The 26,778-nt window shown below is 38.0% G+C and overlaps 2 protein-coding genes across 2 annotated transcripts in view; one reads left to right on the top strand and one right to left on the bottom strand.

The window, feature by feature from the left end:
- Nucleotides 1–2,929: 2,929 nt before the first annotated feature.
- Nucleotides 2,930–10,343, bottom strand: LOC140138292 (L-proline trans-4-hydroxylase-like). Its single transcript, XM_072160203.1, has 8 exons — nt 10,331–10,343; nt 9,445–9,523; nt 8,585–8,777; nt 7,214–7,305; nt 6,463–6,553; nt 4,840–4,991; nt 3,726–3,855; nt 2,930–3,094 (listed from the first exon to the last, which is right to left on the bottom strand). Exons 1-8 carry the CDS (start codon nt 10,341–10,343, stop codon nt 2,978–2,980), a joined length of 867 nt encoding a protein of 288 aa, XP_072016304.1. The 3' UTR covers nt 2,930–2,977.
- A 15,292-nt stretch (nt 10,344–25,635) lies between these two features.
- LOC140136761 (telomerase protein component 1-like) overlaps nt 25,636–26,778 on the top strand; it is a 31,499-nt gene continuing 30,356 nt past the window's right edge. The window contains exons 1-2 of the mRNA XM_072158345.1: nt 25,636–25,912; nt 26,697–26,765. Coding sequence (XP_072014446.1) covers nt 25,742–25,912; nt 26,697–26,765 — 240 coding nt within the window. The 5' untranslated portion in view covers nt 25,636–25,741. The remainder of the gene's footprint in view (nt 25,913–26,696; nt 26,766–26,778) is intronic.

Genomic DNA, 26,778 nt, shown 5'->3' with positions numbered 1-26,778 from the left:
TTTTGGCGACAGAATAAGTTTATGGTACAAATGTGCGTGAAGCGCGAGAAATTTTTTGATATTTTGAAGCTTAACTGATGAAATATGATGTAAAAATAGAATACTTGCGCGGGAAAATTTTGAACTTTGGGGGCTAAAATGGGCAAATATGAGGTTAATTTGGTCAGAAACCTACTATCAGGCGTCAACATTGGGGGGATGATTGTATGGACCATCCCCCCTGGCAAAATATTGAGGGATTTATCCCCCCCATCCCCCAGGGATCTACGCCTATGAATTCACGCATAGTTACAGAACTTTCAATGTATGAGCGGTTAAAAACTTAAAAAGCACTAAGGAGAGTGTTTTCACCCGGAGCGCTAAATTACATCATAATACCGGCAAATGACTTGATGTAATCGTACCAAAAATATCACAATATGCCGTCAATGTCAGACAAAATTCGATCCGTCAACTCAGATATCAATCGCTATTTTTTTTCCCGTTTTGGTAATGCGTTCTGCCTCATGATATTGGATTTGAATAAATTATTATGATAGACGATCTCTGTATTGTATTGCAAGTAACATAGCATGTCATAAGAACAATCGTGTATGCGTACGTTCTTCAGTGAAACCAATTTAAACATAAATTATTAGCAGATATCGTCAGGGCCGTAGCTGGGGGGGGGGGGTTGCATGTTTGTATAGTTTATGGGTTAAATTTGTAGGCATATAAAATTGGATATGATAAAGGGAAACACAAAATGCACACGCCCCGACGTGCAAACTCTGATATAATATATTTGTGTTATGCTCCCGGATTTTATTTGGTATATCGGCACACAATGATCGTCGGCAATCATTGATTCTTACACCCGTAGTAATTAAGGCAGCTCCATGACAGTTCCACTGACCATTTTATCTTTACATAATAGGTTCATAAACTCCAAAGGTCAAATTATTATGGGCCCCAAGCCCTATGCCTTTGACATTTGGGGACCTGTACCTCTAGACTCATATCATATGGGCTTCAAGGGGCCTCCACCCTTGGACTCTACTGGGGCGTTGCCCCTGAAGCCCACCATGGAGACTAAGGCGGCCCCTGGATCCACCCAGGGCGTCGCCAGACCTTTTTCATTAGCATGATTAGGGGGTGTAAGAGTCACTGATTGCCGTGTAAGAGTCACTAATAGAATTTTTTTTTCGTGACCAAAATCAAAACTATACACATACACTGTTCTCATACAATGACACATGTGGAATTTCAATATAAAACAGTTTTAGCTTGCATTTACGAGGGGGTATCAAAAAGTTTCAGAAATCGCCCAGAAGTGAAAGAGCTATATCAATGAAATTTTGTCAGTGCAATCACTGGTCCTTATGTACACTATGATGCAAAAATGGTCTCATAAGAATGTTTACATTTTTTACAGGCGCTAGATGTCAGTACCTGCCTATGTAACCGCATAACCAGCAAAATGGAGAAAATTGAGGCATGTAGCATGATTAAGTTCCATTTTAAGGGTTACAGTGCCCAAAAAATCTGGGATGAAATAAAAATTAATTTTCCAAAAAGCGACAGTGACATATCACAATCACCACCGAATATAACTTTCATTTCATCATCGATTTTCTAGGCACTGCAACCCTTCAAATGCAGGATCTTAATAACGCTGCTTGCCTCAATTTTCTCAATCTTGCAGTTTATGCGTAGTAACTGGGGCAGCAGGTTATTAGCATCTAGCGTCGCCTGTACAAAAAGTAAACATACTTATGAGACCATTTTTGCACCATAGTGTACATAAGGACCAGTGACAAAATTTCATTGATATAGCTCTTTCACTTCTGGGCGATTTCTAAAACTTTTTGATACCCCCTCGTACATATATATTACACATTATATTACCCCCACGACCCATTATTAAAAATCGCGCACTGTGATTTGTTGAAACGCGTCACGTGAAAGACCATTAATTAGCAATAAAGTGGCCAGGGCAACGAACTTTATGTTCTTCTCGCATCATAGCGCACAGCAAAGCGCGATGCAGTATATTAGCGTCGTTACGCATTCTACGCAAAGCACTACGCTTGGTTACGCGTTCTGCAATACTCGCTATCACTTACGCTTTGGCTACGCGTAGGCGCTCCACCTTGAGGTAAACAACTTGAAATATTTGGGCAAAAATGTGATATTTTCTCTTTAAATCGCACTATTTTGTGGTAATAGAATAGAAATAAAGCGAGCAGCATTATCGGATAATGCTGCACCCTTTATTTCTTAAATAATAATAACTTGGTATTGTCATTTAACATACAAAATATAATTATTATTGGCAAAGGATGAAATGACAAATCTACATCCTGTTTCTTTTATCACTACACCAAGTCCTTCCATACAATGATTGAAATGTATGGCACACATACACTGAAAGGTCGGTCTGACAACAGGATTACATTTAAAAAAAAGATATACTTCGTTATTTATTTAAGACAAAAATTACAGTTCACATTTCATCATGTACCTGGAAGAATGTCGTAATTGAGATTTTGGTGCAAATATACTTCTCTATTGATGCTGAAAATAGAAATAAAAACACAATTTCAGCTATCAATCATTCAAGTCAAAGAGCTTCATTTTTGTGAAATGAGCTGTTTGAAATATAAAAAGCGCAAAATGTGATAACATTGATATTTAACTTTCCTGCATAATTAAAAACGATCATATATGCCTCTCTGTTTCTGTGTTAAAACTTCCTTGACCCCCTTTTGCCACGTCAAAAACTTTTTGACCCCCTTTTTTCCAGGGGGTCAAACCCTGGAATTTTCACACCCTCCCCCCACCAAGGTATTTATGAAAGTTCCCCAAAATATATCATGGCCGCCAGAATTGGTCATTTTTGGCAAAGGCGTCGGGAAAGGGGAAAGGGTGGCAAGGTGTCACACAACGGGGGAAGATGCCCACTTATGCCCCTCCCGACTACGTCGCTGGTTTTTGTCTATTTCGTTTTGAGTCTCTTTGGATTCCGGACGGTGTCATCTTTTGTAGGATCCAGAAAATCTTTCCCAGCCATATCTGTTTTGTTTCCACAAGTCAGTATAGCCTCGTTTGGAACCTATGGACAAAAAATAAATGACATCACAAAATGGAAAGGTAGACAATTTGAAAACAGGTACACAGTATGTTTTGATCTTCATATTATTTTTACAGTACAAAGATTGCCGTGTTGCAGCATATAACGTCCCAACCAGTCAACTAGCCATATCTAAGTTTCTCAAAATGTTGAGGCCCAATTAACTGATTTGCTGTGATTTGCAAGCATCATCTGTTTACAAGGATGAAAGATCATGCGAACTATTATCAAGACTTCATGCATTTTGAATCCTTGCTGACTTGTTATTATGAATTCAGATTCATTTTTCTGCAAATCCATTTAGTTTGAGTGATACCATTTAGGCGCTACCTGAAAATGCCTAAATATTGCAAATATGAAAAAAGGGAGTTTGAAAAGATAAAATTATTCGCTGTCGTAGTGCACGTTAGTAACCATTGGTTACTGCTCCAAGCTTGGGCTCATACACCTGTTCCGAATTTTGATATGCCATAGGATTTGCGTTGTGATCATTTCGATCAGTGGTTCGTAACAAAGAAAGCGTGATCCAGTTGGCCTAGCAACGGTCATATTCTAACGTGCATTACGACAGCGAATTCTCAATAAATCAAGAAATATCTGTCCTGGAACTTACCTTATATAGTGGTGTATACCTTGGACAGTGATGCTCCTTCACTGGGTTATTTGTAGCTTTGTTATATGCTGCTACAAACGCCCATCGTCTTCTGTCACTCTTGTTTTGTTCACTCTTATGCAAAACATTACTGAAAAATGTCAATGTCATTATCATTATGATAATAATAATTATCAGTAGTCAATTCTCACTCAATTCTTCAAAGTTTTTCTTCAAAGCAATAAATGTCAATAAAATGTAGGCCTATACACAATCAGCAGAACATTCTTTGTGTTTGGCCCTCTATTTGGTGGCGCTACAATTGATTTCGCGCGGGATATGTGATTGCTGCAATTAATGCATGGATTATTGAAATCATGTTAATACTATATACTCTGCACGAGCACCCGACTAGGCCACCGGATTCGTCTATGCAGGGCAGCCATAATTTTCGACGAAAGGCGCCCAATTATAATGTTTACACATTTTAAGGAAAACTAAATTTGGTGGATGGCAACCACTGAGTATGTTTCTTTATAACATGGGGTGAAAAGAAAGGGGTGGAAGGCGGTGGTACGCATTCAGGGCCGGATTTGTCATTGGGCCAGATGGGCCCGCGCCCGCGGCCCCCAAAATTGACCTGTGCATGTTCCTTTTTAGCCCGAAAATACCCCGTTTTGACTAAAATATGGTAAAATTGCCCAATTTTGCGGCCCTTTATATAGCATTCACCTTTTTCACCTTCATTTTGGGCTAATTTCGCGCGCAAATGTCATAGTAAAATCGGAACAAAATATGCTCGTATCTTTCTATATCATACGGCACTGTCGATCTTATAGTAGACCCCTTTGAGCTCCTTTGTAACCAGAACGTAGCCAATTGAGTGCACATGCCTTCCTCACGGTGAGTTTGGACCTCCAAATTTTGGTCTGGCCCAAGGCCCAAAAAAAGGTAAATCCGGCCCTGTTAACCCAATCGTGAAGCGGAGCGGAGTAGGTAACAAATTAACCTGGGAACCAAGGGAGAACAGTGCCAGTGCATTGATTGGTCACCCCAGGTTAAATAAGAAATAAATAAATAAATAAATAAATAAATAAAACCTAAATCTTGTGTGTTTTTATAACAATGATCTTACCAGTGGAAAAAGAGCGCATCTCCAGGTTCCATTTCCACATGAACCAACGATAGTATGTTGACTGCATGGTTGACCCTCTCCAAATTGGCACCTGTCTGACCACTAACAGCCCCATGGTCAATACGTCCTAGCTTGTGAGAGCCCTTCAACACCTGTAAAGTATAAAGAGGTTTATTGTCAAAACCATGTGCTACGTACCTCCCATCAGAAATCTTTCGCCATATATATCGACTATCTCCAGATTGACACCCGTCTGACCACCGACTACCCATGATCAATATAGGCTTATACGTGCTACTTTGTGACAGCCCTTCAATCACAGTTGTTTGATGGCATGTAGGACCGTATATCATTGATGGCGTTATGTATCTTAAATCTTGTTTGCATCTTTATAAGGGATAGACTAACAAATAGCAAGGAAATTATCCAAAAACTAAATAACTCATGTTATTGGTCTAAATTAAACTTCAAATATAGGTAAATAGCGCCCTCAATTTGCACACAAATTTACAATTTATAGAATAAAAATTGCCACAAAGAGGCTGAAAAAAGATGAAAAAATTGGTTAAGAAAGTGAAATCTATGTTATAAATAGCTAAAAACTACACTACGCAAAAAAAGTTTTTTTATCGTTAAGAAATTTACCCACTATTAAAATCTAGCGACCAATTGTGTACGTTTGCTAAATAATCGCATGCGGGAGATTGTCCTGCGCATTTTGACACCTCAATCACTACCCTACGACACTCCTGAGAAAAGATATGAATGTTTAAGTAACACGAGGTCGAAAAATGAAAATTGCAAAGAAGCCTATTCAATGGTTTTAGAGCTGATTCACTGATCCAAGACGGTTTCATTATTCCCGCCTTTTCAATTTTAATTAAAAGCATTTTAATTGATGCGTGTTGGATAATCCTTTGCTTATTGTGCAGATGAATGATCAAAGACAAAGGTGAGTGGGTACTGCTGTAAGGGAAGCCAACGGTGGACACACAAAGTATTGAAAGACTGGTAAAGAAAGAGATTAATCTCAAGTGAAGTTGGAAGCTGCAGCATGATGCCTGAAATGTGCTCAGCAATTAAACAACAAATGTTATCTGCATGTTTGTTGTTTTTTGTGTTCTTTTATGCTGAAAAGTTGAATAGGCCTTTTTGCAATTTTCATTTTTCGACCTCGTGTTACTTAAACATTCATATCTTTTCTCAGGAATGTCGTAGAGTAGTGATTGAGGTGTCAAAATGCGCAGGACAATCTCCCGCATGCGATTATTTAGCAAACGTACAAAATTAGGCACTAGATTTTAATAGTTGATAAATTTCCTAACCATAAAGAAACTTTTTTTGTGTAGTTTATATGTGTATATAAGTACGATAGCTGTTGGTATTGTCCAGGTCTAGAATTGGAATTATTATATTTTGTTCGAAAAATTAATAAATGATCACATCAAGCAAACGTACAATATAGGGAGATGGTGCAAGCTGCAGGCCAGTGCATTATTAAATCACATTAGTGTACTTAGGAGGGGAGCCTGAGACTTTGCGGGCTCCGTCCCCAGGTTTACACACAAAAAGCACGAGAAAATGCCTATAATATATATTTTGGGCACAGGTCATAAAGCTTACCTGCAAGCAACCATTGCCACGATCACATCTATCAATTGCAACAAATACGGACATCATATCAGGATATAAGCAACCATTGTTGTACCAATATCTGTAACAGAACGAATTCCGATTCAGTTTACATGTGGGCAGAGGCGTGATATGATGCACCTATGAATCGGTTCTGAAAATTGATCCAGCGGGCTATCGATGGTGTTTGAGGAACAAAGTAGGTATATGTGTCATCCCTAAAGTACCTGTTAGACCCGTCCCCCAACTCAACAATGACAACCATCAAATTTACCCCCCTTTTTCATGCAAAATCGAGGACAAAATATGCCAAAAACAACGCCTTTTATGTAGTTTTTAATGACCAGAATTTCAAACACCCCTTTTCAATGATTATAATTTCAAAACCCACTTATCAATGGCACTAAATATTGACATACAATTTCTGGATTTTCTCAAGTACCCCTTTTATCCAAATTTCGCGGACAGTGCAAATTAAATACCCCTATTATCCTGATTTCACTGTCAAATTTCACGGACAGTGCAAATTAAATACCCCTTATTTTGCCAATTTCGCGGTCCTTGCTACTGGTAAAAAAATAACCCCTTTTCTGCGCAATTTGGTACCCTTAGGGTTGTCAACTCTTGTGTTGAGTTGGGGGGCCGGGCTGTTAGATAGGGCCCGTGCAACTTCCATGGCAGTCAGAAAGATACCAATCATGTCTTGAAATCATTTAGGTTTGTATTGGACACACTGACTAACCCATAATCTTGATGCCAGACAAATCTGCCTCCTGTATGAGCTTCTTTCATCATCAGTTTGGTGTGATAATGGTACACCTCTCCACCTAAGAGCTACAGAAATACAATAACAAGAGTTGAGAAGTAGAAGGGTGTCCCAGAATTATTTATACCAGGAAAGATGGATTTTTTAGGTATGAACGGAATTTCTATTGGTCATATTGTTTTGCACTTTAAGGTCAACATATATTTAGCTTTCACAGATTTTTTAGATTTTAAAAATTGGACGTTTCTAGTAGAAGTTAGAGAGGATTGCGTAAAAATGTTGAATTCCAAGTTTTGACAAAGCAACATATTTTGAAAATCTGTAAAAGTTATTTGGAAAATGTTATGCAGTATATTTGTTGTGTCCTGTTCTTACTTCTACTAAATAGTCGATATCTATCGTTTATTTATGATGTTACGAAGCAATCATTGTATGGAATAAAGGATTTGCTATGCTTGAGTGACCTTAAACTATTCTTTCTTTGGCGGCAGTTTTGAAGCCAATTATTGCGGTGTGTGAGTTTCATCATTTGAAATGCCGGCAGATATGGAGTTTTCATAAAAGTATAGAGAAAGTTCTGTCTTCATGTCACAGCATGCACTTATGTACACAGCTACTGTGACGAAGAAGATAAAATTTTACTGCGGAGGATGCTTGAGGAAGTTATATCATCTGTAATAATGACATTTTTGGGTAAAAATTGTGGTAAAAATCACATAAAAAGTATGTTTTTAACCTAAACATCTGATGTCATATTGAAATGTTTCACTCAATTCCATATCAAGAATTATTTAGCATTGTAAGCTCTACATCTGTGCCAAATTGGATGTATTTCCTATAAAAGAATGTAGGATTTCTCCAATATATTGCACAGTGCGGCTTTTATAGTACTTGTGATGTGTGATCATGTGTCAATGTTGCACCCTTGGTCTTTTCATTGTAAAATACGCACCAATAAGTGGGTAAAGATAAGATCGCTCTGTTCGAAATGCCAGGCCACAATATATCGGCCAAAAGGTGTAATTTGCATTTTCCTCTAGCACTGTTTGAAGTTAGAGAGCTTATCCAAATATGTCCAATCTGATTTTCCTGTAATATTATTTCCACAATACCATGAATACCAAGCAAAATGAATACCAAAGTGCATGCAAATTGCAAAAGGTGTGTAAATTTACTATTATAATGCGGAAAATGGATCAAAACGAGAACATAATTTTCGTCAATTTTAACCTGGCATTTTGAGCGAAAGATGAAACCGTCCCCTGTGGGCAGCACACGCCACTGATTTCAGGACGTGACTCTTCCTTTACTCCACTAGGGCCCCTACCCATTCCAATTACCACATACCTGTTCTGCTGTATCCACCATCTTCTGTGATCTGAATATCATACCAGTGATGTCATTGCCAGGGTGATTCCATATACACATATTACTATGTAAGCCTTCACCATCAGGAAGTCCATATGCATGCTGCCTTACGCCATCATCACTCTCCAAAGCTGGTCTTAGAATTGACATCTCTTTCGGACTTAAAATGGATCTGAAACCGTATTATAACAGGTAATGGGGCAAAATGTGTTCGATTAAAAAAGTATTATGGTTACATCTTATTACAGCTGATTTCTTATTGTGCAAAAAAAAAAATTCTTTCCATTTTTATTCCCTGTACTTGGATCTGGTGGTGGGAGAAAAACATGTGTACAAATAATTAACCCTCAATTTTCGCACCCTTATGCCCACAAACTATAATTTTGAGCACTGCACTGCAGGGATTCAAAGTTTTCCAGCCTGTTGGTCATAGTACCAACGCGGAAAACACCGAAAAACCCGGCGGTAAGCTTCAGGGGATCCAATGTCGAGAGACACAAAGACTAAGTCCAAAAGTTAATAGCCCATTTTTTGTTTTGGACGACCGCTTTTGTAGTAAAGCGCCATTTAAGAAAAACATCATAGTCCTGAATTTTTACATACTCCCTTATATAGTGCGACGAGTAGGGCTTGTTTTCTTACTAGACCATCTACTCAGATTTTGATCGTTCAAGAAAGATTAACCTCGAAAGTTCACTAACCGCGCCGCCCAAAAATAGCTCTGGGTGGGATGAGTTTAGGAATTATTTTGCTATTCCTTCTAGTGTTTCTAATTAGAAACCGTCCGCCTACCGGTCGGACTATACAATTTTCGTTGGTTTCGATTGATCATCATTTACCTTACAAGTATGTATCCATCTTCCTTCCATGCACTCTTCATCTCATCCGTCACAGTGAAATCATCATGGTAATGGAAATCTGATATGCGACAAAGCCAATGTCAATGAGTAAAGCCAACTGACGTGGTACATTTGGTTAAGTGATGTCAGGGTGGTGTCATCAGATTATGACGCCCTCTGGATACCACTAGAGGGCGCTGATTTCTCTCTTCATCTTCCAGATGGATTATCGAAATGCTGTTCTTGCTTTTCCGTTATAGAATGCAATATTATGTGATTTGCATAAAGAATAGATTCTTATTTAAATGTTACTTTTCACTGATCACATCATTCCCTTTTAATTTCGACACAAACAAATGAGGTATAATAGAAGAAAAAAAATGCTATTTCATTCCAGCGCCTAAAATACGTGCATTAGCTCGCCGATCGTATTACATGTATTATTGCGCACAGTTTCACTCAGCTGGGACGTATAAATAAGACGTAAGACGAATAGCGATATGCATACAGTTTATAATACATATCATATGTCACTAATATACGTGCACACATGAGCTCACATGCACGAGACGTGTTAGCAATGATTCGATCGGTGAACTCGGATTAAAACCGGAGATCTCCGGATGTAAAATAAAACTGTAATTAGCTTTAGGCTTATCTTTCATGTGGTATTTTAGTATACACCATTGGGCATTACAATTATGCAAAAGGTGATTCGAGGAAAAATTGAGTTCGTCGCGCGCTGTGAAGCAAATAACTACAGGTCTGATCAAATGCATATTATGGCTCGGACAGCCATGTATACATACAATTTTATATTATATATAACAATTACTTGTTCAGCGACTTCGTAACTTGTTGCCACTATAACTATAGTATACTTTACCTCTGTCAGCCATGTCTTGTCTGTATGTTATAAAAACAATTAGTTGAGTATTGAATCACCTAAATCTGGATACCTTCGAAGAACAGTACAGGCCTATATCAGCTGTGCATCAAAAACTGTTTACACAGGTTTAATAAAATTGAAATATATGTATATAAATAAATACCTAGTTTATCTAAATCAAATCACGAATATCAAAGCTTATCAAACTATTTGTCAACAGCATCAGGGGTGAAGGTTATACTCGGTTGCCTTTTGATGGCATGTAAAATAGAAATTTTTAAGTCAAGGTGAACATTTATCTTAATCTTGTCTGCATCTTAAAAAGGGTTAGACACTTTTAAGTGTTATTAGGCATATTAAAATATGCCTAATGGTATTAGAACATGACAAGGAATTTAAAAAAAACATCGTGAAATCATAAGGAATAAGTCATTATTATTTGGATATTTCAATTTAATATAAATAGCGCCCTCAATTTCCACACAATTGTACAGTTTATAGAATAAAAATTACCACAAAAAGGCAGAAAGAAGCAAAAATCTATGTTAAAAATATCCGTGAAATATACATGTATATCAGTGTGATATCTGTTGTTATCGTTCATGTATAGAATTTAACATTATATAATGTTTAATAAATGGCATAATGGGTATAAAGCTAAGGGGTGGTGCAATAATTATGTGTACCCCCGGGGTGGTGAATTCTCAAAATGGTCTGCCAAAAATCGCTTGCCCCCCCCCTTTGGCCGTGCCAAAAATCTTTGCCCCCCCTTTCGACGTGCCAAAAACCTTTGCCCCCACCCCTTTTGACGTGCCAAAAATCTTTGCCCCCCCCTACACATGCAAGATTTTGGGGAACCCTAATTTAAATCCTTAAATTGTCTTATCATATAATGCGAGCGCAGCGAGCAGGAAATTTTGCATATTTGAACGTGTTAGGGCGTAATATAAAATGGTACCCAAAATATCTGTGTCAAAAATTGCTTGCCCCCCCCTTTCGACCTGCCAAAAATCGCTTGACCCCCCCTTTCGACCTGCCAAAAATCGCTTGACCCCCCCTTTTGACCTGCCAAAAATGCTTGCCCCCCCTTTGGCCTGCCAAAAATCTTTGCCCCCCTATAATTCCGGGGTACGCATAATTATTGCACCACCCCTAATCGAGGGTTGGTGCATGAAACATCACCAATAGTTGCCATGTGTCATGATAGGTGTACAATACAGAAAATGTTAAATGTCTATAAGACAGCTATTGCTTTCTGAACCCTCCGACATGTAAATGTTCGAAGTTCAAAGTTTATTTGTTTCCCATCAAAACACATTATTACATTATAAACACCAACATAGGTCTATATCAAAACGATAACCTTGTACCTTTGTTCACGAAATGAGACAATGACCTGCTTTTTGTTAACCTCCATCATTCTTCAAAATGAGCAACATAATGATTGTTGACTTAACACGGTTTGGAAATAATTTCTTCATATTTTTGGTGTTATCTGTCGTTTACATATCCTTCCTAAAACACAAAAGTGCGACCCTCTCCAAACATCTAAATTAGCTAAAAATTTAGGATATGTTACAAAACTATATTTTCTAGAACCTATTTAGAATAGTTTAAATTTAGCTTGTACCGTTTTTTTGTGGCGTCCTTCAGAACGGAGCGGTCCGTTACCAATATAGCTCAATATTTTCGGTCAAATCTCCATTCAATTAACACGGGGAGTTGGCTAGCTATGAGCTAGCTATGCTTTGCCCTCACTCATATTCTACGAAAGTGCGACCCCTTCTGAACATCTAACCTAGCTGTAATTTTAGGTCATGTTAGAGAAATATATTTGCTAGAAGTTTGGAGAATAGTTAAAATATTGGCCGGTTATTTTTCACACAGTGATGTTAACTAGGCAATGCCCATATACCTATAACATACACTGTTTGTAGAGGTCACGCATCAATGGTGAGAGCACTGTGTATTGTGTATAGGAAAACGGACAGTAACTGCAGTATGGGCAGCCTCAGCAGCAAGAAATGGAGGAACACTTTTGACACCTTAGCTGGTAAGTCCAGTGCAAGGATGGCCGTCAAGTCTACACTACATCGGAAGACAAAGCTGACAAATTCTGCCAAATCTTTGCCGCTAAATGTCAGCTTGCCAGCGCAGGAGAATCTGCTACTGAAGTTAAGCATTCAGCAAGGTGCTCTATATGGAAAAGATAGTCTTCAAGGTCAAATATGTTAGGAAGCTTCTCAGGAATCTACAACCAGATAAAGCTACTGGTCCTGACGAAATTCCTGCAAGAGTCCTGAAGGAGTGCAGAGCAGAACTTGCAAGACCACTCAGCCTGCTGTTTGAGCTTTGCTTCTCCAGGGGAGTTTTCCCAAGCCAATGGAAGACTGCATCTGTCATCCCTATTCACAAGAGAGATTCGAAGTCTAATCCATCTATATGTACCGCGCCGCCCATCTCTCTGCTCTGCATCATCAGCAAGGTCATGGAGGCTGTTGTACAGGCCCAACTTCAGGAGTACCTCCTTGGAAACCAACTGATTTCAGATAGACAGTTTGGATTTAGGCAACACCACAGCATAGCTGAGATCCTCACCATTCTGACTCAAGAGTGGTCCAATTAACTCCCTGGACAGAGGCAACGAAGTGCGCCTGATTGCCCTGGACATCACATGCAGGAGCATTTGGCAAGGTATAATGGCCTGTGCTTGAAACTCAAATGAGTACCCGGCAAGTTGCTCACCTGGATTAGGAGCTACCTGACAGATCGTTCCATCAAAGTTGTCCTATCTGGCCAGTCATCAAGTACTTCCTCCATCAATGCATCACATTACTCGTTGATGGTCGATAGACGTCCCAATAAATCGGACTTAGTCACCGGTCAGTTCTACAGCATAGATATCCATGGCTAACGATGGTTAACTATGGAAACATGTTAAAGGACATCAAGAAAATTTTCTAAGTTATTTATTTTGAGCTCTTTCGAGACAAGTAATGGATATATTCTGTAGATTTAGGTTTTGTCTGGTCGTACGGGGCTCAAACTCGGTGGGTGGGTGTAGTTCTGTCCTGGCAAGAAGAAGTTTATGTTCGTTAAGTCATCCGACCCCAGGGCCCCCTCCCAGGGGTCATTTGAGTAAAATAACTGAAAACTGTCATATGGGCATGAAACTAGGTCGTACGGGGCTCAAACTCGGTGGGTGGGTGTAGTTCTGTCCTGGCAAGAAGATGTTTATGTTCGTTTTAAAGTCATCTGACACCAGGGTCCCCTCCCAGGGGTCATCTGAGGTCAAATTACTAAAAGTGTCGTATGGGCATGAAACTTGGTAGGTACAGTCAACATTTAGAGTTATAAGTTTAGATCATTTTGGGGTCATCCAAGGTCACCCAGGGGTCATCTGAGGTCAAATTACTAAGAACTGTTGTATGGGCATGAAACTTGGTGGGTACAGTCAACATTTAGAGCTAATTTTTTGGAAGGTCATTTTGGGGTCGCCAGGGGTCATCTGAAGTCAAATTAGTAAAAACTGTCGTATGGGCATGAAACTTGGTGGGTACAGTCAACATTTAGAGCCAAATTTGTGGAAGGTCATTTTGGGGTCGCCAGGGGTCATCTGAGGTCAAATTAGTAAAAACTGTCATATGGGCATGTCACCATCAGCCTGGTAATTTGGTAAAATATGGTAACCGCCTAGTCTATTTTAAAACTGATGCATCAATGACTATGTTCATCATGTCATTATTGTATCATTCTCACATACATTAGGAAATGAATTTAGAGAATAGAGGCCTTGCATGTGACATATCATCCCGTAAATATGGTGGACTACTCAAATGCATTCAACAAAAGCATGATTGCAATCAAATAGGTTGATGACAACATTTGATTGAATGGACTGCACTCCGCCATAACTACGGTGAAGGACACCGGCTCAAATCCTTTGTTTGGAGCCAATCGATAATTTCATGCAGGGCCTCTATACTTTCTGTTAATAAAATACTATGCTGACCTCACACTCCAGTAATTTCAGATCATTGAGCTCAGTAATACATCAAAGAATGTCTTCCAATTCATGAAAACAAATAGATAATCTGCATATCGGATTAAAAGCTTGAGGCATTTCAATTGCAAGGCCCATTACTTATACACCAACAACAACATAGGCCTACAAGTGTATATAATGTAGCATGTGCACACATTATCATGTTGTGGATGGTGAATCAAGCTGCAGTGCCTACACACATTCCCAAATAAATGTAGTGACCAACCGGTGTTAACTCATGATTGACGTACTGATCATTATGTATGATTTAAACTCATAGGTTTTGGCAATTGGGAGGGGTGGGTTCAAAATGACCCCATAGGATTATACGGGGGTAAAAATTTCAAATTGCTCAAATACCCCTTTCAAATATATCAAATTATTTATAAATAAATAAATAAATAAATAAATAAATAAATAAATAAATAAATAAATAAATAAATAAATAAATAAATAAATAAATAAATAAATAAATAAATAAATAAATAAATAAATAAATAAATAAATAAATAAATAAATGAAAAAAATTGAACAAATTGTAGCGTAGCATTAAAATCATAATAACCATTGCTGGCAGGCGGATTCGAACTAACGATATTAACATTACCAGTATGATGCTCTTACACTGAGCTATGCCATCATCTAGAAATAAGGGTCGAGTTTTTAGCGTATACAGTGTTTGTCTGTGATAATGTCGCCTTGTGAAATAAATAAATATAAATTCTCAATTTTTAATTTAAATTTATTTGATAATTTTCTAAACTATATTTTCTTTAGATCAGGGACAAATATTTCCCCTTTTATCCAATTTGGCCGCTAAGAATCTACTTCTTTTATTACTGATTTAATTCCGCGATTTGTTCCATTAAGCAATATCAAAGATTAATGTCAAGCATCTCACAACAGATATTTAGTTCGCTTAGTGGTTTTGCACAGTGTTTTTTAACGGGGAGGTACCGAGATCGATTCCCACCTCTGCCTGCAATTTTTTTTTCAAGACTGGGAAATAATAACCTGACATTCGCCGCTGAGATTCGTACTGCAGAAGCGGAGTTGTAACTTGTCAAACTTTGCATGCTCCTTCCGTAAAAGGGTACATTATTTTGGCACTACATTATTTCTTTTTTTCCACATTGCTGGTATTAAATATCAAATGGTCATAATTGGCGGTCACTTCAAATCATCACCAACTGAACGAGGTTCAGGAATGTGCTCTCATTGTTAAGTGTTGGTTAACCCACCACTTGAACAGGATTTAACCAAAGCAAACAAAGACTTAAGCTTTTTTACGAATGCTATACATAAGTATAAGCCAGGCGGCGGATGACATGATCGAGCCGGCAACTCGTGAAACCACCCGGCCGTATGGCATTTTCCATATACTCGGTTAGTTTTGTGGGGTTCATTATCGAACCCCAACGGTTTTAGCTTGTATTTATATTATTTATCAACATAGGCCTATTTGTTTGTGATATTTCAAGCGTTTAAAAATTTCAAAATAATCCCATTCAATTACACGGTTGACGATGAAAATTTACTGAATTTAGGGAATGCATGTCATACACCACCTGGTATAAGCTTATTATCCTCTTCAACAATAGGATTAAAGATTGGTGCTTGACTGGAATTACGTGCTAGTGTCATTGGTTATTGTTAAAAGGCAATAAGGTGTGTAATTGCAATATTTCCTCTGAATAGGAAAGACTCTCTACATCGAACCATGGATGCTGGTGGTTCGAATTAAGCCCGATCCTGACTCCACTTCGCAGCGGTATGCGATGCTGCGATGCTTTTCAAACATCTCAGCATCCCGCGATGAAATTAAAATGTACAGGTGGAGTCAGTATCGGGCTTTAGGAATCCAAACCCAATTCGAAATGATGCGCTTGAGAATTCAACAATATAAATAATGGTAGCTCTATTATAATACACATTAATGGTAAAATTCCAAAATATAATACGTTTTTTGCCTTTGCTTGTCACGTGGTAGGCCTATGTTGAAGTTGCGATTATATTTTTAAATAAGTTTCAGATGAATAACAACAAGACAAGTAGCCGAGTGGTCTAAGGCGCTAGGCTCATAGAGTACTAAGCGTTGCGCCGTGAGTTCGAACCCCGCCTCTGCCAAACTTAAAAGAAGTAAATTAAAATTTGACTTTTTTTAATTTCATGTTTTGGGAAATGTGACTGGGAGAATTTATGTATGGTATGGAGTGGTGTGATAGGGCATGTACTTTAACTGGCCGGCGCGGTCCGGTGACTAAGTCTTTTGGGCGTTTTATCGGCAGTCAACGAGTAATGGTTCCCCGGGGGGTCAATAATATTACTGGGCCCACTTTTATTCACCGTCTTCATTGATGATCTGGGTGATGAGTGTGAAAACAAACTTTACCTCTAGCTCTACGCAGACGATTCCACCTTGTTTTGTGAGATTACATCTAGAGACAACCCTGAAGCTGTTACTTCTAGCCTAAACAGAGACCTGGAGAAAATGAGAATCTGGGCAGACAGATGGATATGGTGATGACAAGTACACCCAAATTATTTCCTTATACCGTGTGGCTGAAAAAAAAAATTGTTAATCTTGTTGTAATTGGCTATAGTCCTATACCGAAACATATGCCTGCACAAAACTTAATATCTTCAGATCCCATGTCCAGGGGGTAAAATAACCAGATCAGATGAAACAAAGGGCATTTCCCCACTAACACAATGCCAACTATTTCCACAAGTTTTGAAATACTATCTGGTTCAGAGAACACTTACCCGGTATAAGTTCTTGTATTGTGCCACTCCTCATGGACTATGGCCGGGACTATGGCTATTGTTAACTCTAGTATACATTTAAAAAAAAGACAAACGGTACCTTTTTAACACAGAGATTTCGGACCTTGCTTTTGTTATGTTCTCTATTCGTTTCCACTTGGTGAAAGTCGAACGGCATCGGCATGAAAAGTCTACCGGGACGTAACCAAACCCAGTTTACACGTATAGCACAACCCCAGAAACTCCATAGCGTAAGTAAAAAGTGCTTCTCTTTCGCTCACGTGTCGTCATGCATTTTCTGTCAATTTCTTGAAAACATGTGTCAACCTAATTCTAAAATCTGGAGGAGTAGTAATTAAAAAGAGAGTCAGTCACTTTGAGCGTTGTTTTCACCACTGTTTATGCTCCAATTGAGTAGGTTTGTGTACAATGGGCAACCGTCACTCAGAAGACCCGTTACTCAGAAGACCCACTATTCAGAAAACCTGTCGCCCAGAAGGTCCGCTATTCAGAATTCTGAATAGCAGGCTCGTTATCATTTAAAATGATCCGCTAACCAGAAGACTAATCAGAAGGCGCTACTCAGAAAATATATATTAAACTGAGTAGCGGGCCTTCTGATTAACGGGCCCTAGTGCAGAATCACACCCTCTATTCAGACAACCCGCCACTCATAAAACAGCTGCAGGTTCAGTGGTTATGGTTAGGGCTAGGGTTAGAGTAAGGGTTAGGGTTAGGGTTAGGGCTATGAGTTCTATTTGAACTTGCCTTCAGTTTTCGACTTGAATTTTATTTTACAGTATGTAGTTTACATTGTTTGCTTTTATATTTTGTTGTCTGTCCCTGAAGAAGAGCAGTTTATCTGCTCGAAACGTCGGTTGTATTTTTGTTAACTTTGTCTACCATCCCTGTGGTTTTGGATTTTTTCTAATGCAGACGTAACAGTGCATGTACACCATTCTGGTTTACATACTGCATTAGTTTTTATCTTGTCTTTGTCTTTGTTCCCCACACCAAGTTGGTATACCTGGCTCGAATCTTTCTGTTTTTATATATTCTAGGTATCCTCTTGTATCATCCTTTGACCCTTGGTGTGTTTTGTACCTTGTCCGTTGGAGGCACCATTACCTACTTTGTGTTAGGGCTATGGTTAGGGTTAGGGCTTATAAGGTTAAGGTTAGGGCTTAGGGTTAGGATTAGGGCTTAGGGTTAAGCTAGGGCTAACTCGGTTCTTTCAGATTAAAACAGCTCACTAGGCAGAATTCTGAATAGTGGGCATTTTAAGTAGCGGGTCTTCAACATGTTCAAGGATTTTACACACCACCAGGACCACCTCTCTTGTCATAAAGAAATTTATGCCACTGCCTCCACCTACAGTTATGAAATTATGCACGTCATTTTGGATGAAAAGGCTAGGGGGGATTTGAACTTAGTGGCGCCGGAACTGGGGGCCTGCATGTGGGCCCGGCCCCCTCAATAATTTTGGTGAGTGGGGTGCCCGGCCCCTTCAATAATTTTGACGAGGGCCCAAGTACCCTAGCCCCCCCCCCAATAATCTGAAGTAAAATTCATAATTTTAGGGTAAAATTAAAAAAATTAGGGTAAAATTACAAAAATTTAGGATAAAATTCATAATTTTAAGGTAGCCTAATATTCATAATTTTAGGTATAATTAAAAATGTAGAATTCATATAAAAAATAATGCATTTCAGAGGCTTCAGATGGCCCATATATAGAGAGACTGCACAAAGTCTTTGATATTCCGAAAAAGGGCTTGATTGGAAAAAAAATAAAATTTTTGTCTTAGGCCCCTACTTATTTTGACCCGGGGGGTGCACTCAACTTTCATGGTATGTGCCTGTCAATAGGCCCCTTTTTGAAGTCGCATATACCCGATGCATGACCCCCCTCATAGGCCTATAGGCCTATGCCTTCCCAATGACCCCCTTTTTCTGCCTATAGGCATATGGCTACCCAATGACCCCCTTTGTAGACGCGGCTTCCCAAAGACCAAGTTCTTCTAAAATTGTATCATCAAAATGACACAAAATAATGCAGAAACTTTCAAATTCATTTATTTCAGCAAATCAAGCATTGTTTCTGAAATTTGGGAAATTTGGGACAAGAATATAATATAGGCCTACTGAGAATTTTGCTCAATTTTTTTTCACATCATTAACAATCAAAAATAGCTTTTTACCCAATTTTACATCGACACTAACTCATTTATATTTTTCGCGCCGAAATTTCAATTTTGAGGAATCGGAAACAGGAGTGTCAAGCTACTGAAAAAAACGGGGTCATTGGGTTTAGAATTTGCAAAAATTGGGCACATGACGACGACGTATTTTATGGGAGTGTCCCCCTCCTCCGGGGGGTGCACTCTCTGCGCCCAGACTCTGCTCTGCGCCTCTGCGCCATGCCCGCTCTGCGGTTGAAAATACCACGGTGCACCTTGGAAAAGAGGATTCTCATTGACATTTATAAACAAAACAAACCGGAAGCAAATGCACGCATGCATGCATGTCATATCATGAGGTATCAGAAAAACAGGTATGTCCAGTTCCCGTAATTTGTTCATGGTGTTATTACTGTTATTATAGTCTAATGTCGTTACTTCATGCAGGTGCCTGACTTCTTGCGAAGAAATAGACATCCTTATCATGGAACGCACATGCGCATGTCATTAAAGGCAAAGCTTTTTAAAAGCTATTTATTTAAAAATACAGTGAGTAAGCTTATTAATTTTCTCGGTCGAGATGGCAGGATGGGGGATCTATGTAGGTATGCTAGGTGAATTCAAATTTGCCATCAAACTGCATCATTTTACATATCAAATTAAAGCCCTTAAGTAAAGAAAGCCAAAACTGAAAACATTTTTGTCATAGCACTTTCCGTAACAAAGTTACATCTTGTCAAAGATTGACTTTCATCAAAAAAGATTCTGCTAGCAAAATTCCCCAAAACGGCATTTAGGGGTGTTTCTAGATCTTAGTCTCATGGCGATAGCAGCTTTTTTTAATGGAACTGCTATCAAAATCCCTCCAAAATTCCATGTGCGACTTGATTATCACCCTAAAAAATCATATATGGGTCAAGTGAAGTATAGAAAACATATTTATGTAGGTTTCTTTCACCGACCTATTCTCGAAAAAAAATCAAATTTCTATGTAAATATATGCATTGTGTTTGGGCCCCGGTCTCGGCGAATTTCGCTGACTAGCAAATGTGTTAACTAAGGTTTCCCTGGGATACCTAATCTATGAAATTTAAAAGAAAAGATTGGTCAAGTAAACCTACATAAATATGTTCTCTATTCTTTACTTGACCCAAATACAGTATAGGTACATGTATGCCAGGTGAATTCAAATTTGCCATCAAACTGCATTATTTTATATACCAAATTAAAGCCCTTGAGTAAAGAAAGCCAAAACTGAAAACCTTTTTTTTTTTTTTTTTTTTTTTTCCGTAGCAAAGTTACATCTTGTCAAAGATTGACTTTCATCATTTAAGATTCAGCTAGCAAAATTCCCCCAAAAAGCATTTGGGTGGTGTTTCTAGATCTTAGTCTCATGTTGTTGATAGCAGGTTTTTTATTGGAACTGCTATCAAAATCCCTCTAAAATTCCATGTGCGAGTGACTTACCACCATAAAAAATCATATATTTGTGTTTAAGGATGCACACAGGATCACTGAAGTGTTACATGGTCAAAATTGAGTTTTCATCACTAATGTCATCTTCAAACCGTATTTTATCTTGTCATTAATAGATTTTAAAGAAATCTTAAAATTTGAACCATAAGAAAAGCTATTTTAAAGACCCTTTTTCATTAAAAATTTGTCATAATGCAAAAGCAAATAAATCATTGTTTTCCCGCAATAGATCGGCGTTCTCAGAAGCGCGTACTCAATGCGATACAGCTAGCAAAGACACGCACACATGGTAAACTGGATGGGCGAGGTGATTACTGATTGAGCCGCTGGAGTCGCCAATCGCGATCACTACCGTTTTTTATCGTATTGATCTCTTCCAAGTAAAGCTTGCACCATTGCATTGCGAAACTACGGGCCGACAGACCACCACCGTCCCCGTCCCGTCCAAGAATCAGTAGGCCTACTCGATAAATTTCGCCAAAAAAGTGCTGATATAGTGGTATAAATTATAGGTTTTTTTCTATGAACATATTAAATAGTGAATTTTTTTGTTTGTTTTTGTTTTGTTTTTCAAGTTTCATTCTGAACTTGAAAAGATGAAATTTATCTGTAGAGTAGTTACCCGTAAGAAGCCCTGTAATGATGGCGCAATCTGGTAGATACGATAGAAAAGCGTAGGCCCTAAATATTTTGCTAGTAGGCTAGACTTAGCCCGTATAGTACATCATTGGGCTTATTATTTTATGTTAAAAAATTTGTTTTATTTCATTCATTCATTCATTCATTCATTCATTCATTCATTCATTCATTCATTCATTCATTCATTCATTCATTCATTTCATTGTTATTATTTGATTTACCAAGTTGGTGTAGTTGGACAAGAATATAGGCCTATTATATTAGCTTATATATTATACAGTCCCAGCCTTGGTTTTCGGGAGCCTCTGCGGTCGTTCAGTCTCGTCTTAATTTTGAAGACCATAAAAAATAGGCAAGTAGTTACTACCGGTAGGCCTATATTAGATACCTAAGGCCCTGAATAATGCTTCAAAGTGTTATTAAAACACGGATTTAAGATTCGTTTGCAAACGTTCTCTACTTCTGTTTGACCATTAACGCAATGTCAAAAAACGTTGACATTTCAATACATCATATCGACCATCTTATAGGCCTACAACTTTATGGCAAAAATCTCGATATTTGAAATCGGCATAGCATGCACGCGTTTATGAAAGCATTTTCATGAATGTTTTAATGCTAAATAATAATTTCAAACGAGAAATATAATCGAAAACGCAAGTTCGTGCTGTTTTTAAACCCATTTTAACTACATTTCTAGGCCTATTAGGTCTACAATAAACTATGATTGCGATAAAAGCTTTTGGTTTTACAACACCTTTTGCGAATGTTTTGGCCGAATGCCTTTTTATTTGCAATGTTTGTCTGGCTTTCAACTTTCACGTTTATGTTTTCTGCATACTTTAAAAGGTACATGTAAAGTGCTTTAAAGCATTTTTTTGTGAATGTTTTCATGCAGTGTTTTAAAACGCTCTTTATAGCATGATGCCTATATACGGTAGGCCTACTGCATAAACCACAATCTAATTTAAAGCCATAAGTGTTCCGTTTTCTACTTTTGAAATTCGGTTTTGTTAGGCTATGTAAATTTCCGTGTTTTTCAGTTTTCATGTGACCTCTCCGTGTTTTGCCCGTTTAACATATATATAGGCCTACTTTTTGTCCGTTTTACAAGAAGTTTATTCAAGACATATTACAACTTTTACCCCACTTTTTACACGTTTATTTGAAAACAACAACAAACACACTTTTTTAAATGTTGTTGTATTTTATTCACTTTTTATGCGGTACAAAATATTTTACAACTTAATTGTGACTTTAGGCCTATAATAGGCCTATGACTTTTGTACGTGTTTGATATTCCGTAAAAAGTAAAAAATAAAATATGATAACAAAAAACAATTGCAATAACAAAAACGGAATATTGAGTAATGCGACACATCAGAATCTTTTAAAATTTTACTTGGGATTCCTGTGATGTAGGCCTAGCTATATCGGGCGTTAAAATGCCTATCTTTGGCGCGGACGGGCCGCTGTGGTGCCTCTCAAGCACCAACTAAAAAGAAAAAGCAACGAGTAGTAACAACATCATATTTGCGGTTCAGAAAAGGACAATGAACATTAAAATGCAATATTTGTCAACACCAAAAAAAAAAAAAAAAAAAGAAAGAAAGAAAATCACCAAAAGCGATAAATTAAAAACATTGCATTTTTAAAGCAAAATTATGAAAATTAGTACAAAACAGAAATCGTAATTATCATGATTTATGTCTCAATTTATTCTTCATTTCATAAAACTTCCTGATTATCTGCTAAAATAATTGCTTGTCAGTTATTCTATGCTAATTTTAATGTTCTGATGTCCGCAAATTTTAATACAGAGCATGATCTTTTTTTTGTACGGAACAGGACAAAATTGTGCTTAAATAATGGTTTCGTTCGCGGCAACACGCCCATGCACTGTGCAACTTATTCGCGTAACCTGTCTGTCTGTCCCCGCGCCTGTCGCTCCTCAAACGCCGACGCGACGCCGCGGCCTTGCCGGAAGCTCTGCTGCACCATGGAAACAAGACTGCAGTAAATAAAATGGCTACACCATGTGGATAAACATCTGCAGAATGTGCACGGATAATTTTGTCATATTGCATATTTTACCTTCTAAATCACCCAAAAAATGCCAATCTGCTGCAGTTGGACGCCCCTTCTCATTTTCTAACTTGACCAAACGTCACAAGTCACCGGATTATATATTCATGGAGTAATCTTCAAAAATGGACCTAAAATCCGCTGTATTTGTCTAAATCGCGATTTTCGGCAAGTTCACTTTTGACCGCTTTTAACCATTTTTGGTCCGCCATAGCGTCTAAATGAAGCATCACTGAGGTAAGTTTTTAAGTCAAACGTTTAGATATGGCCAAAATCTAGATAGTGTTTTTCATTTTTTAAATTAGGGCCTAGAACTTTTTTATCACCCATGATTCAAAAATTTGAACACGGGTATTACGGTTTTACTGATTTTTTGCCTATATTTTAAAAACTAAGCTACAAAATTTGAAAAAATAAAAAACACTTTCTAGATTTATTTGTCTAAATTAATAAAATTCATGTTTTACAGTTTTTGATTTTGAAATAATTTTTTATGGCGGACCAAAAATTTTTGGTCAAAAAGCCGCTTTTTTGTGATTTTCTCGAAAATTGTACTTTTGACCCAAAACTGACATTTTAAATGGATTTATGAGCTCATTTCCGTTCAAAAAATGCATACTTTTATATACTTTACATAAATAGTTTTCGAGTTATGAGGTGAATAATAATGGATTATTAGTGATCCTGTGTGCCTCCTTAAGTGAAGTATAGACAACATATTTATGTAGGTTTCCTTGACCGCCCAGTTCTTTTATATTTCTAGATGTAAATTTGTATTGTGTTCTAGGCGAATTTGGCTGACTAGCAAATGTGTTAAATAAAGGTTTGCCTGGCATACCTAAATTAACAGGGTTCGCGCTTAGCTGCGTCACTGCGTCCTGGACGCAATTTTTTTGACTTCGAATGTGGCCCCTGTGTATATAAAAAATTGAGGACTAACGCTTAGGCCAAAAAAAAAAAAAGGTTTGTCTCACGAACCCCAGCATAAGTATGTGAAAGCGATACAGCGTTTTCACGCGCTGACCGCCTTTTAAAGGTTTTTTTTTTTTTCCCCCGATTTTTCCGGTTCCCGATAGTTCGACCAACGTAGTAAAAATGAATTCCTCAATGTCAGAAAACCATCGAAAATGTCAGGCAGCGCGTATGCCATTAGTGTTGCAGATAGCCCAGGCGGCATAGGACACGCAACACGGACGTACGAGGCTGGCGAAGATACAGGGCTGACAGCCCCATTCACAATACACGGTTAGCGATTATAAATGGACAATTAACATACTTGCAGTGGGGTACTTTGCAGAACCCCAACGGTTTTAGAGTAAGATAATTTTGCTTTGACACCACATAACAAATTTAGAATTGTTTGTGAAGATTTCATGATTATGTGTAAATCCAATGGCGACGTCAAAAATAGCGATATCGCATCCACCATCATCTGAGATAGCCCGTAACCCACACCGTAGCCTCAGTCTCGCTAGTTTCACGCCATCCTTGCAACGGCACGGAGCGTAAAGCCGACGAAGCAAAGTGGATGCAATATAAAAGGACTTAGCTACGGAGAACTCTGCGATCGAGTGAAGCCATGTTGTTTTAATAAATTTTTGTATTTTTTGTAGCTGTTTTTTAACGAATTTTTTACCGTTTATTTCAACATGATTTTTTGTATTCGTATAGTTAAAACCAGGGTGGACTGTGCTGAGGAATTGGGCACTGCATCGGTGCGCCGATTCGGTTACTCTGAATGCCCTAAAATGAGTTGGTGTCGGGCGAAGCTGTAACCCGTATTTTCCGGCATCGTAACTTTGTATTTTGCACTGATTTTTAATAGTGATCAGCTCTAGGAAGGCAAATACAATACAGTTACAGAATATTAACATTGTAAATTTGTTGCTTCTCTTTCATTGTAAGACCACTTGTGATTTTCATTTGTCTCAGGCTAAAAAAAAAAACAAAAAAAAACAAAAAAAAAAAACAAAAAAAAAAAAAAACCAAAAAAAAAAAAAAAAAGCATAGCACTTAGCTTTTTTGGCAAATGTTCGTGAGACAAACCTTTTTTTTTTTTTTTTTTTGGCCTTAAAATAACTTTTAAAACATTATTTTAAGACCATAAATTTATTAATTGATTCAATTTTTCACTTCCATGCAGGAATGGGTCTTTGTCTCCATCGATCACCAGGCATGAAGTCTAAATAGCGTTTTTGTCTTAGCCAGAAGTCAATGCATGATGGGTAATTTACAATCCCAGGATGCAATAGGATGTGGACCAATAGATGGAGGGAGTCATGTGGCCACTGGACAGAATGAAGCACAGGATAGATGGCATACTATTCAAGTATTTGTGTCATCAAACTGCAAAGATTTCCATGCAGAAAGAGAAGTTTTAGTGAAGGAGGTAATTTTTGGACTGGATTTGTAAATCAGCTCTGTATTTTTCAATGTACCCTCAAAATCTAAAAGATAAAACCTTGATTCACATTCTTAACACATGATTCAAGAAAACCAAAACTCATCCAAAATTTCCGTCTGTCAGTCCGTATGAGGAAATTATCTTTATTGATTGAATGGTATCACTATACTCATACTCAAAATAGGATCCTAGTTGGCTTTGGTATATATACTATTAGCTAAGTCTATTCAGGCAGTCAGGCACAATACAAATGTATATTAGTATACTCACTGTGCTCAATCCAGTGCATAACGGCTAGCATTGCACTATGCGTGGAAAGGTCTTGGAATACTAAAATTGGCAAAAGTTATGGAAATGTCGTGGAATATTAATTTTGGTCATGGAAATTCAATTTGATTATGGGGATGCCATGGAAATTCAACAAAATAAAAGACACAATTCATGTAAAACTGTCAAATTATTAAGGGAAAGAAGGAAGGAATAAAGAGAGAAAACAAAGAAAGAAGTTGTTTGCTCTGGGTGGGATTCGAACCAGAGACCCCTCGCATGCCAAGCACTGGGTTGGCGACACTTTGCCACAGGTCTTGGGCATCACTGGCCAGCGAAACCGTGCCTATATATATCACTTAGGGCGATTGCACGCACGAACAGCGCATATCAAGTAGTATTTTGTAGTACTCAGGCATGTTAGGGTTAATTGATTGTTCATTGTTAATTGTTCTATATTTATCGGTCTTGAATAAATCTTGATATATTGTTTTACTTTCAGGTATTTCCAGATTTGCGTGAATGGTGTGAGAGACGACAGCTTCACTTTGTCGAATTTGATGTCAGATGGGTAAGTTATTAAA

Source organism: Amphiura filiformis, chromosome 17, assembly GCF_039555335.1.
Source record: "Amphiura filiformis chromosome 17, Afil_fr2py, whole genome shotgun sequence".
Classification (NCBI taxonomy): domain Eukaryota; kingdom Metazoa; phylum Echinodermata; class Ophiuroidea; order Amphilepidida; family Amphiuridae; genus Amphiura; species Amphiura filiformis.
Note: the sequence above shows the minus strand (reverse complement) of the source record. Positions and strands in the feature narration are given on the sequence as shown.

What these genes read in the sequence shown, in the direction of transcription:
- LOC140138292 (XM_072160203.1), bottom strand. An exon ending in GTGGCAATGGTTGCTTGCAG is followed by an intron (nt 4,992 to 6,462) that starts GTAAGCTTTATG and finishes TATACTTTACAG; the next exon opens with GTGTTGAAGGGCTCTCACAA. An exon ending in GATGCGCTCTTTTTCCACTG is followed by an intron (nt 3,856 to 4,839) that starts GTAAGATCATTG and finishes GACATTTTTCAG; the next exon opens with TAATGTTTTGCATAAGAGTG.